General features: G+C 48.5%; 1 protein-coding gene and 1 long non-coding RNA gene across 5 annotated transcripts; one reads left to right on the plus strand and one right to left on the minus strand.

The window, feature by feature from the left end:
* Nucleotides 1–1,675: 1,675 nt before the first annotated feature.
* Nucleotides 1,676–6,113, minus strand: LOC147233222 (cilia- and flagella-associated protein 100-like). Of its 2 annotated transcripts, XM_086147833.1 has the most exons (4): nucleotides 5,645–6,113; nucleotides 5,352–5,523; nucleotides 4,824–4,888; nucleotides 1,676–4,484 (listed from the first exon to the last, which is right to left on the minus strand). In XM_086147833.1, exon 4 carries the CDS (start codon nucleotides 3,622–3,624, stop codon nucleotides 2,182–2,184), a length of 1,443 nt encoding a protein of 480 aa, XP_086003959.1. In that variant the 5' UTR covers nucleotides 3,625–4,484; nucleotides 4,824–4,888; nucleotides 5,352–5,523; nucleotides 5,645–6,113; the 3' UTR covers nucleotides 1,676–2,181. The 2 variants fall into 2 exon arrangements, with proteins under 2 accessions (XP_086003959.1, XP_086003960.1); XM_086147834.1 differs by lacking the exons at nucleotides 5,352–5,523; nucleotides 5,645–6,113 and adding an exon at nucleotides 5,253–5,282.
* Nucleotides 6,114–6,502: 389 nt separating this feature from the next.
* On the plus strand, nucleotides 6,503–9,084 carry LOC147233223 (uncharacterized). Of its 3 annotated transcripts, none has more exons than XR_015106256.1 (4): nucleotides 6,503–6,638; nucleotides 6,795–6,858; nucleotides 7,220–7,342; nucleotides 8,901–9,084. It is a non-coding gene; the product is annotated as an uncharacterized LOC147233223 (long non-coding RNA). The 3 variants fall into 3 exon arrangements; XR_015106257.1 differs by having other exon boundaries at nucleotides 6,507–6,638; nucleotides 6,779–6,858; XR_015106258.1 differs by having other exon boundaries at nucleotides 6,528–6,638; nucleotides 6,741–6,858.
* The last annotated feature ends 991 nt before the right edge of the window (nucleotides 9,085–10,075 follow it).

Here is a 10,075-nt window from a genome sequence, read left to right on the forward strand (position 1 = left end):
CGTCATGTCTGAGTCACCTGAAGCAGCTCCTTGTCTCGGACATAGCCTTGGAGGAAGTCCAGTGGTGTGGTGTGTTGAGACATTTGGGCTTCATGTCGAGACGGTGGGCACAACCTGGACGTTGGGAGAAAGATAACCTCTTCCAACTAAAACTACAGGTGTTAGGTTCTTTCCTCCATCTGTCTTGTGACAATCATGTCTTGACTCTTCTGTTTCTTATTTCACTTCATTCCTGGAGCTCCTGAAGCTCCCCCATGGGCCCTGGTACTTAGGAAGGCCCCTGTCTTGGACAGGACCTTTTAGTGCTTGAGGTTTTGTCCCACAGCCTGATGTTGCTGCACCATCCATCTACCTTGTGGTTCTGCAGAGTTGAATTGTTAGGTCTCATCACACCAAGCCTGGTTGCCCCAGAGTCGCATCCAGGTTTGAAAGCCTTAAGAAACAAGTGTCTGGTCTGACTGCTCCACAGCTTCAGCCCTGCATCTCCATCCTCCTGTCACCATATGGCAGTCTATTGAACCTGCTGCTTCTTTTTTCATTGACCCAAATATTGGCAGTTAATATTAGTGCTGTGATTGATTATTGATCATCACCTTGTGGTTTAAAAGTACCATGGTCTTGAAGCTCAACATCCCAAACTTTGTTTTTTTTTCATGAGAAAGAGAGGTATGTGTGTGTTTGTGTGTGTGTGTGCGTGCGTTACTAATCACTTTTGGTGACTTTGATTGGCTGGCAATGAGAGGTGGTCCAGGGTTATGGTCTAACCTCATGACAAGAACATTGATCAGTGGAAAGAAGGCGTGTGCATGCCTGTGCCTTATTTGTTTACCCCAAGTGATAATGTGCTTCACCATCCAAGTGCCAGTGTTCCCATTCTGCTATCAGTTAAAACTTCTGGTGTTGCTGAGCAGGTGTGCTGGCCCAAAGCGGCAGGCTGAACACACCTGGGCTATAATAGAATACCTGCCGGCTTGAGGAATGGAACCACCAGAATCTGAGGATGAAAGCCTCTGAACACCAAAGTTCATGTCAGTCATTTCAGTCACATCCCATCATGACTCAGTGCTCCTCACTGTTGGTTCCAAATCTCCATGTGTATCAGACCGGTTATAGTTCCTCTTCTTTACATATTAACATACAATATTCTTTATTTCAGAACAGCTTTTCACCTTCTCAGATAAATTTGTGTCTTGGTTTCTCCTCAACTCTGCTGATTCATTCCAGGCCTGTATAATATATGGATCTTTGTACTGTAACCGTTGTAATGGTGACCGTGACCTATGTTTCTCTCTTGGAGAAAGTAAAAGGTTTCAAGGCTGATTTATTGATATTTTCTTAACTTTTTTTAAGTGATTCTCCTTTGCTTTGTAAATGTTGTGTTTTAGTCAGAGATGATGGATGATGTGACATCAGTGTGTAACAATAAACAGTTGGAAGACACTGAGTCTCAGTGACCACATGAATGTTTCCATGTCTGTTCTTTTCTTGGCTCTCAGAGAAAACCGTGTATACACTGTGTTCACAAAGTGCCCTAAGAAAATTCAAGGCTGTGCATCTCCTCAAAGGCACATGCTGAGCGAGCAAGCCAATAGAATCACTGGAACACTACCTGATTGGACCAACACCTTGTAACTCAATGGAGACTAAAGTCCAGACATTTAACAAATGTACATGATTGTGTTTGTCTCCGCTAATAAAACTTTATTGTTGTTTTCATACAAAGTGAGTTTCAGCAAAACAAGGAAGAAGGTCCCACGCCTCAGAGTCTCAAGAATGTTCTCTGACCACTTGAGAAGAAGCCAGAGGCGAACTTGCAACCAGAGGTCGGTTGGAATCAACCCAAGCAAAGAGGGGGGGCACAGGAGATCTGCTTGGACAGGGAGTTGATAGAACCCGTTGAGATGGATGGATGGAGGCGGCTCACCTGATCTGAGGCATCGTCTCTGAGGTCAGGTCCTATTTTTAGAATAAAGACTTGGAGACCGATGGGCACTGTGATGTCACAAAGAGTAAGTCTGGTCGGTGACATCACAGGTAAAACATGGAGCTGAAGAACCAAATATCATGTGTTCATGGTAGGTATCATTATATCAGAGGGTTAGCTGAAGGAAATGATCAATTGCTCGTGGGTTAGATGGCGATGATTGCCTGAGAGTTGGGTGGAGGTGACAGGCCCTGAAGTTAAGTAGACTCATGCTGGATCTCCGGGTCACTGCAATCTTTGAGTTTGGCCTTGGAAGCGATAGTGACTTTTTGTCGGTTACTGATGACGACGGGCACGAAGAGCGGCGGGTGGGAGTACCAGCGGCTGCAAGGTACAAAGGGCGAGAAGAGGACTGGGGGCAAGCAGCTCCAGGTCTCCAGCTCGACTGCAGAGGGCGGTGTTCTCTGAGGCCCGACCTTCCTGGTCTTCACGGCGGGCAGAATGGGCAGTGTGTGGCAGTCAGGGATGGGAAGAGGAAGCGAGGAGCTCCCGGGAAGCGGGGCCTCTGGGGTGGGAGGAGGCTGCTGGTGAGTGGCAGAGGAGTCGGTGTCATCGCTTGCCATGGTTACACCTTTCTTCTCCACACTGGGCTTGGCCTCAACACGGCTGTCTTGCTTGGAGGGCAGGGGGAAAATCTCTGTGGCGTAGAACTTGTCCTGCTCCATGTGTTCTTCATCCTGGTTCACGGTTAGATGGACGTCCTGGGCACCGTGGAAGTACCTGGGCCGAAGTGTCCTTGTGGGACAGGACCTCCTCTCATTCATGGTCCTCTGGAGCTCCCTCCTCAGCCGGGCCTCCTCTCTCTCCCGGTCCCTCCTCTCCTTGTCCTGCCGCTGCCTGTAGTTGTTCTTGTCATTTCTCAGTGCATTCACAATCTTCTCGGGGATCCTCTCGATCTTGTTAAGCAGCTTGGTCACCCGGTTCTCAATGCAGGCCATCTTCTCAGTAGTGCTCATGTCAGACCCCTTAACATTCACACAGGCGCGGTACACGTCGTCCACCTTCTTGCTCACTGAGTCCCACATGCGCTCCTCGTCCTCATTCTTGAAGGACTCGTAGCGGTGAACAGTCTGCTTGAGGTTGATGGCGTGCCTCTTCCGTTTCTTGGCATTCTCCTTCACGCACTGGATCTGTGCCAGCAGCTTGCCTTCCTCTTCCTTCATGGTCCTACTAGCACTGTCGATGTCTTTCTGCAGAACCTCCTCCATCTCGGCCAGCCTGTTGCTGTTCTTGATTATACTGAGGCTCTCCTCTCTGAGCTCCTCGATCACATCCAGGACCTGCTGGGGGTCTGTGAAGTACAAGCCCTCCTTCCTCCACTCTGGAGGAGATAACTTCAGCAGAACCGTCTTGTAGCGGTCATAGCGGCTCAGCGTCTCCTCGATCCGGGAGATTTCTATGCTCATGTCTCTGATGGCATCTCTTACCTTTTTGATGGCCGCCGTCTTGGTGTTTTTGGAATCATTCTCCTTGGCAAAGATGGCCCTCTGCTCCGAGCACTTTCTCTCAGCCCTCTTGATGAACTTCTCGTTATTGAGCTTCTCCCTCTCCAATGTCCGCTCAAGCTGCTTTATGGCCCACTCCTTGGCCACGATGGCCTTGTCCAGCCTGTGGATCTCCAGCTCAAAGTCCTCCGCCATGTCCACTACAGCCAGTGGGTGTCCTGTCTTGTCAGGGTTTGGATGAAAACATGGACTCTGTATGACCTGCAGCCTTGGACCTTGCACACCTTATATAGCCTCACAGGGATGAGGTGGGCGGCACTGTGATGGAACATCAGAGCCTCTTCTGAGGCCTCACAGGCAGAAGAGGTCTGTTGAGGAGGGGGGGGGGGGGTGATGGTCTCATACACTTGCAACACTGTCACAGGTCGGGAGGCGGACTCGAGCAGGGAACCACACCAAGGCTAGAGTATGTTTGGATGCTTTATTTTTAACCATGGGATGCGGGGGTCTTCGCAGGGTCGGGGTCCCGGTCATAACGGGGTTCTCACAGGGTCAGGGTCCGGTGGTCCACCAGGGGGTCTCAAGGTCAGGGTCCGATGTTACACCGGCCGGCTGGGTCCAGTCGTAACGGGGTTCTCGCAGGGTCGGGGTCCAGTGGTCCACCAGGGGGTCTCACAAGGTCAGGGTTTGAGGTTACACCGGCCGGCTGGGTGGGTGGGTGGGTCCGGTCGTAACGGGATTCTCGCAGCGTCAGGGTCCGGTGGTCCACCAGGGGGTCTCACAGGGTCAGGGTTGTTGGGCAAAGGGGAAGTCCAGGCACCACGGCTAGGTCCAGTCGTGACAGGGGTCGTTGCGCAAAGGGGAAGTCCAGGCACCACGGCTAGGTCCAGCCGTGACAGGGGTCGTGGGGATCCACAGGGTTGTTGGGCAACCACAATCCCCCAGCACCAGGCAGAGCGTGCCGCTGCCCTTTATAGGGATCTTGATTAGCGGCAGCTGGCCGCTGCTGCAGCTGGCGCCGATTCTTAATTTGACCCAGCCGTGTCTCCTCTCGGCTGCCGAGAGGAGATCGTGACAAACACATTCCCAAATGGAATTGTGATAGTTATTTCATATTCTGAAATCCTGTCAGGGTGAGTTGAGTTCAAGACAGCGGGAGCTTTAAGCATTGATAGCAGAGAGCTGTTTGGTAAGGAGATACATACGTACATATATACATACGCACACTCAAGCACACACATTTAGCAACTGTTAATTCTTTTTAAATCATGTCAGTTTATATTTAAGGCAGTCGGAGGTTTAAGCGCTGATAGCATATAACTGTTAGGTAATGAGATATGCCTGCATGCACACACACAGTCACACGTGCACACTCATACACACAGTGCTGTTACCTCAGTGACTGTTCCTGATATTGACTCCATTTCCTGCCCACTGTGAGCGCAGAAACTAAGAGGTCCTTTCGCAACACATTTGAGAGAGATGAGAACAACTTTATTTATCCTGAAGGAAATTGTTGTGCCAGAGTTTCAAGTAAAAAACATAACAGTAATAGATAATAGTAGAAAGGAGGAAGAATAAGAAATACAATGAAATATGAATTCTCTTAACTGTTAACTGTAACTACAAAGATTGAAGATTGAAGATTCCCTGCGGCTGAGGGAAGAAGATTTAGCAACAGTAATGTCTTATTCTTTGGATCCTGTTGGTGTGTGTTCAAGACAGTTGGCGATTTAAGCATTGATAGCAGATAACTGTTGGGTAAGGGGATACACACACACACACACACACACACAAACACACACACAGTGTTGGTCCCTCACAGTCGTTACTCCTGATTATTACTCCATTTCCGCACGGCTTGTTGATGGGGAAGACCTCTGTAAGAAGATCTCCAGCAGAGATTCTTGCTGTGAACCCACCTTGAGAACCTTCAGGAACGGATGGAATGGAACCATGACCCATTCATGGATTTGATGAAAGCCACAGAGGTGGAGCCTGTGTGGTCTGGATGCCAACGTTTGCAAAGTCTCTAGAAAGAGGAAGCTCTTTGGCTGCCAACCGCCAGGGAAGGGAAGAGAAAGAGAGAAGGACCTGAGAATGAAGGGAAAGTCACAGTGAGCATGTGATGGACCTTCAGGGGACATGGATATGGGTGCAGACAAAAAGCAAAATCTCTACCCTGTTGTTATCCATCTCTACAGGAGGTACCTACCAACATACAATGAGGTTACATGGTTTCCAGACAGTCCGAATAAACATAAACATCTGCCGATCTCATAGCCAGTGTCTACAGGTTTGTGGAACCTCTTGGCTCTTCTGCAGTTCCTCTGTGAGAGAACATACAGCTGTAATAGATGCGTTAGAATGAGAGGAATGCCAAAGGGGGAGGGTGGCCTATCCAATGTGATGTCATTTGAATCCCCAAAGTGCTTTTCAGGAGGACAGGATGTTCTGCTGTGAGGACACTTTCTGTGAAGCTGTTTACAGAAACTTCTTGGAGGAAACCAAGAAGATCCAGGTTTTCTCAAACTGAAATAGACTTTGTTGACAAAAGCAACCATTCAAGCTCACAGATCAGAGAATCGGGATCTTTGTCCTAGTCCAGGCTCCGAGTGCAGAAGGTCCCAGCTCTCAGAACCGCTGGAGCAGAAACATAGAGATCTGGTTTTTGAGAGGCTCTGCAGAAGATGGAAGTATCACACCCACTCAACAAAGTGAGAAGCTCCAGGACAGCGATGTGCTCTATGATCCAATGTCTCTTAAGTTGTCTCAAATGATGTCTCAAATGATGTTTCGAATGATCCAATGTGTCCTCAGATTTCTCCTCTGATGTGTCCTTTGATGAGGCACGATGATGGATTGTTCCTTCTTCACATCTTCTATGTTTGTGCAATCTGGGTCTAATGAGACCTGAAGGCCTCAAAGGACTGGAGATGGGGCCCGGTTCCTCCAAACTGCTGTCACTGAAGGGGATTCCCAGCATGTTCATGAGGGAGGTGGAGCTTTCTCAAGGTCTGCCTGTCTCCATCCCCGTAAACTCATGTGTTGTGAAACAACAGAAGTTCCTTTTTCTCTGTTGCTTCTCCATTTTTCTGCTGATGTCCTGAGGCTGCCTGGGCTCGGCGGGTGGGGCAGGAATAAAAGGCTCATGTTCTCTAGCTGACCCAAGAAGAACACCACGAAGAACTACAGGAGCAGCGGAGAAGGTAAGGCTGCCCTGGTGCTTGTCAGACTGCCTTCCTACCATGGACAGAATTTAACTAGCGCTTGCCGGGGGCTTGGTTCTGCTCCTCTTTGTGGGACATCAGAGCAGAAGCTCCACACTTCCTCTCCTCCTCAATATCAGAGATGTTTGTTTGTAGGTTCCAGACTAAACTATGAGGCCCTCTGTGTGTGCCCTTCTTCTGCTGCTGGCCCTTTGTCCAGGTATGTGTGTGTGTGCATGTATGTGTGTGAGACATCATTACTAGAGATTCAGGAAGGTATGTGTGGGGTCCCTGCTGGAGATCAGTTGTGTGTGTGTGTGTGTGTGTGTGTGTGTGTGTGTGTGTGTGTGTGTGTGTGTGTGTGTGTGTGTGTGTGTGTGTGTGTGTGTGTGTGTGTGTGTATGTGTGTATGTGTGTATGTGTGTATGTGTGTGTGTGTGTGTGTGTGTGTGTGTGTAAAATCTTTGCTGGAGATCAAGAGGTGTGTTTGTGTGTCTTTGAGATCCTTGCTGGAGACCAGGAAGGTGTGTGTCTCTGAGCAGATGTTCCGGGCAACCATATTCTCCATGCTCTGCCTGCAGGTGAAGCACTGAAGTGTAACTACTGCTTCTCCAGTGGAACGGAGCTCTGCACAGCCACCGAGATCCAGAGCTGTTCACGTTTGGACAACACCTGTGGGGCCGTCATTCTGGGTGCCCCCTTGAGTAAGTTTGCCTGAGAAGATCCTGTCCCCTGGTCATGAACCCCACAGTCCTCCATGATGAGGGTATGAAGTGAAGATCTTGTAGTGTGTGTTCTATCCTCAGTGGAACCTGCTGAGAAGGCAGTTTCCACATCTTCTCCAGCAGGTCCAGTTTGATCTGTATATACACTCATCGGCCACTTTATTAGGTATACTATGCTAGTAACGGGTTGGACCCCCTTTTGCCTTCAGAACTGCCTCAATTCTTCATGGCCTAGATTCAACAAGGTGCTGGAAGCATTCCTCAGAGAGTTTGGTCCATATTGACATGATGGCATCACACAGTTGGCGCAGATTTGTCAGCTGCACATCCATGATGCGAATCTCCCGTTCCACCACATCCCAAAGATGCTCTATTGGATTGAGATCTGGTGACTGTGGAGGCCATTTGAGTACAGTGAACTCATTGTCATGTTCAAGAAACCAGTCTGAGATGATTCCAGCTTTATGACATGGCGAATTATCTTGCTGAAAGTAGCCATCAGAAGTTCGGTACATTGTGGTCATAAAGGGATGGACATGGTCAGCAACAATACTCAGGTAGGCTGTAGCGTTGCAACGATGCTCAATTGGTACCAAGGGGCCCAAAGAGTGCCAAGAAAATATTCCCCACACCATTACACCACCACCACCAGCCTGAAGCGTTGATACAAGGCAGGATGGAGCCATGCTTTCATGTTGTTTACGCCAAATTCTGACCCTACCATCCGAATGTCGCAGCAGAAATTGAGACTCAGCAGACCAGGCAACGTTTTTCCAATCTTCTATTGTCCAATTTCGTTGAGCTTGTGCAAATTTTAGCCTCAGTTTCCTGTTCTTAGCTGAAAGGAGTGGCACCCGGCGTGGTCTTCTGCTGCTGTAGCCCATCTGCCTCAAAGTTCGACATACTGTGCGTTCAGAGATGCTCTTCTGCCTACCTTGGTTGTAACGGGTGGTTATTTGAGTCACTGTTGCCTTTCTATCAGCTCGAACCAGTCTGGCCATTCTCCTCTGACCTCTGGCATCAACAAGGCATTTCCGCCCACAGAACTGCCGCTCACTGGATATTTTTTCTTTTTTGGACCATTCTCTGTAAACCCTAGAGATGGTTGTGTGTGAAAATCCCAGTAGATCAGCAGTTTCTGAAATACTCAGACCAGCCCTTCTGGCACCAATAACCATGCCACGTTCAAAGTCACTCAAATCACCTTTCTTCCCCATACTGATGCTCGGTTTGAACTGCAGGAGATTGTCTTGACCATGTCTACATGCCTAAATGCACTGAGTTGCCACCATGTGATTGGCTGATTAGAAATTAAGTGTAAACGAGTAGTTGGACAGGTGTATCTAATAAAGTGGCTGGTGAGTATATATTTCAGCTAGTCCCAACATTCTCGAATCCGTCAAACGTCTATGCAGATACATTACCGTGACTGAAAGCCAGTGCATCCCATAATTCATCTGGTCATCTTCTCCAGACCAGGAAACCATCCGGGTGTTCCATTTGCCCTGATAATGAACCCCTCTTCTTCTCCTTCCAGACAGGTCTTTCCGGCAATGCATGAGCATGGCAGTGTGTCAGGGCTACATCTCCACGCCCGGGGCCTTCGCCTCCTGCTGCTCCAGCGACCTCTGCAACTGAGCCTGGTTCTTCAGCTTCTTCTCCTTCTGGTGTTGATCTGAGAGCAGAGCTTCTCAAATAAATGATCTTCAGTGCAGTCACCATCTTCTGTCCTCTGAGATGTGAGATCTGGTGTCCCCGGTGTCTGTATGCCTGCAGCCACCGGGGGGCAGCAAAGCTCCGTGAAGGCATCTGTACTCCTAATGGCGCACCGGGAGCTGGAGATAAAATAAATGGGAAAAAAAGATGTCAGGAGATGAAGGCTGCCCATGGCTGGAGCAAGTGTTGTTCCACCTGGGCTCTGATGAAAGTTCCTGCAGGGTGAGGTATATGCAAATGTAAGGAGTAGAATGGAGTGAGGGTAGATGTCCTCCTAAGAACCAGCTGAGCTCCAGTTAGCAGTCATCAGAGCTCCACTGGCTTTGGTCCAATAGTCAGTCTTGTGAATGAACGCCGGACCAAAGCCAGAGAAGTTCACTCCACCCCAAACACATGTCCACGTCTGCAGGGGTTTAGGAGAAACTCCTTCATCAGCAGGTGGAATTACAAACACAGACTATATGCAGGAGGGACCTTCTGTGGACTCGATGGACTCACACCCTAAAGACTGTGAAGGCCTGTCCCTAAGGGAGAGATAAACAGAAACAGATAAATAAACTCAAGGATAGATGAATTGATAGATAAATACATAAACAAACACGTGAATAAACAAACATAGATAATGAAATAGATAAATGATAAAGAAAACAAATAGATAAATAGATAAACATATACACATATAAATAAATACATGAAAAATAAATAAATGGATAGTTAAATAAATGCATAAACAGATAACTGGATAGATATCACCTGTCTCAAGAGGTTCTACCTGTCTTCAGCTGATGGAACAGGCGTCCCTCCAGTTGGAAGGTTGGCAGTTAAATTCCCGCCTCATATTGAGGGAGTGGGAGTGTGTGGGAGTGTCCTCGAGCAAGGCACTCAACTCCCAGCTGCTCCAGGTGGTCTGGTTTAGGACCTTGCATATCAGCTCTGCTAGACGGGATGTGTCTGCGTGTGAGTGTTTGAATGTGTGTATAAGTGTGTGTGTGTGTG

Source organism: Fistularia commersonii, chromosome 6, assembly GCF_037954325.1.
Source record: "Fistularia commersonii isolate RoL2024-O1a breed Wild chromosome 6, RoL_Fcom_v1.0, whole genome shotgun sequence".
NCBI lineage: Eukaryota > Metazoa > Chordata > Actinopteri > Syngnathiformes > Fistulariidae > Fistularia > Fistularia commersonii.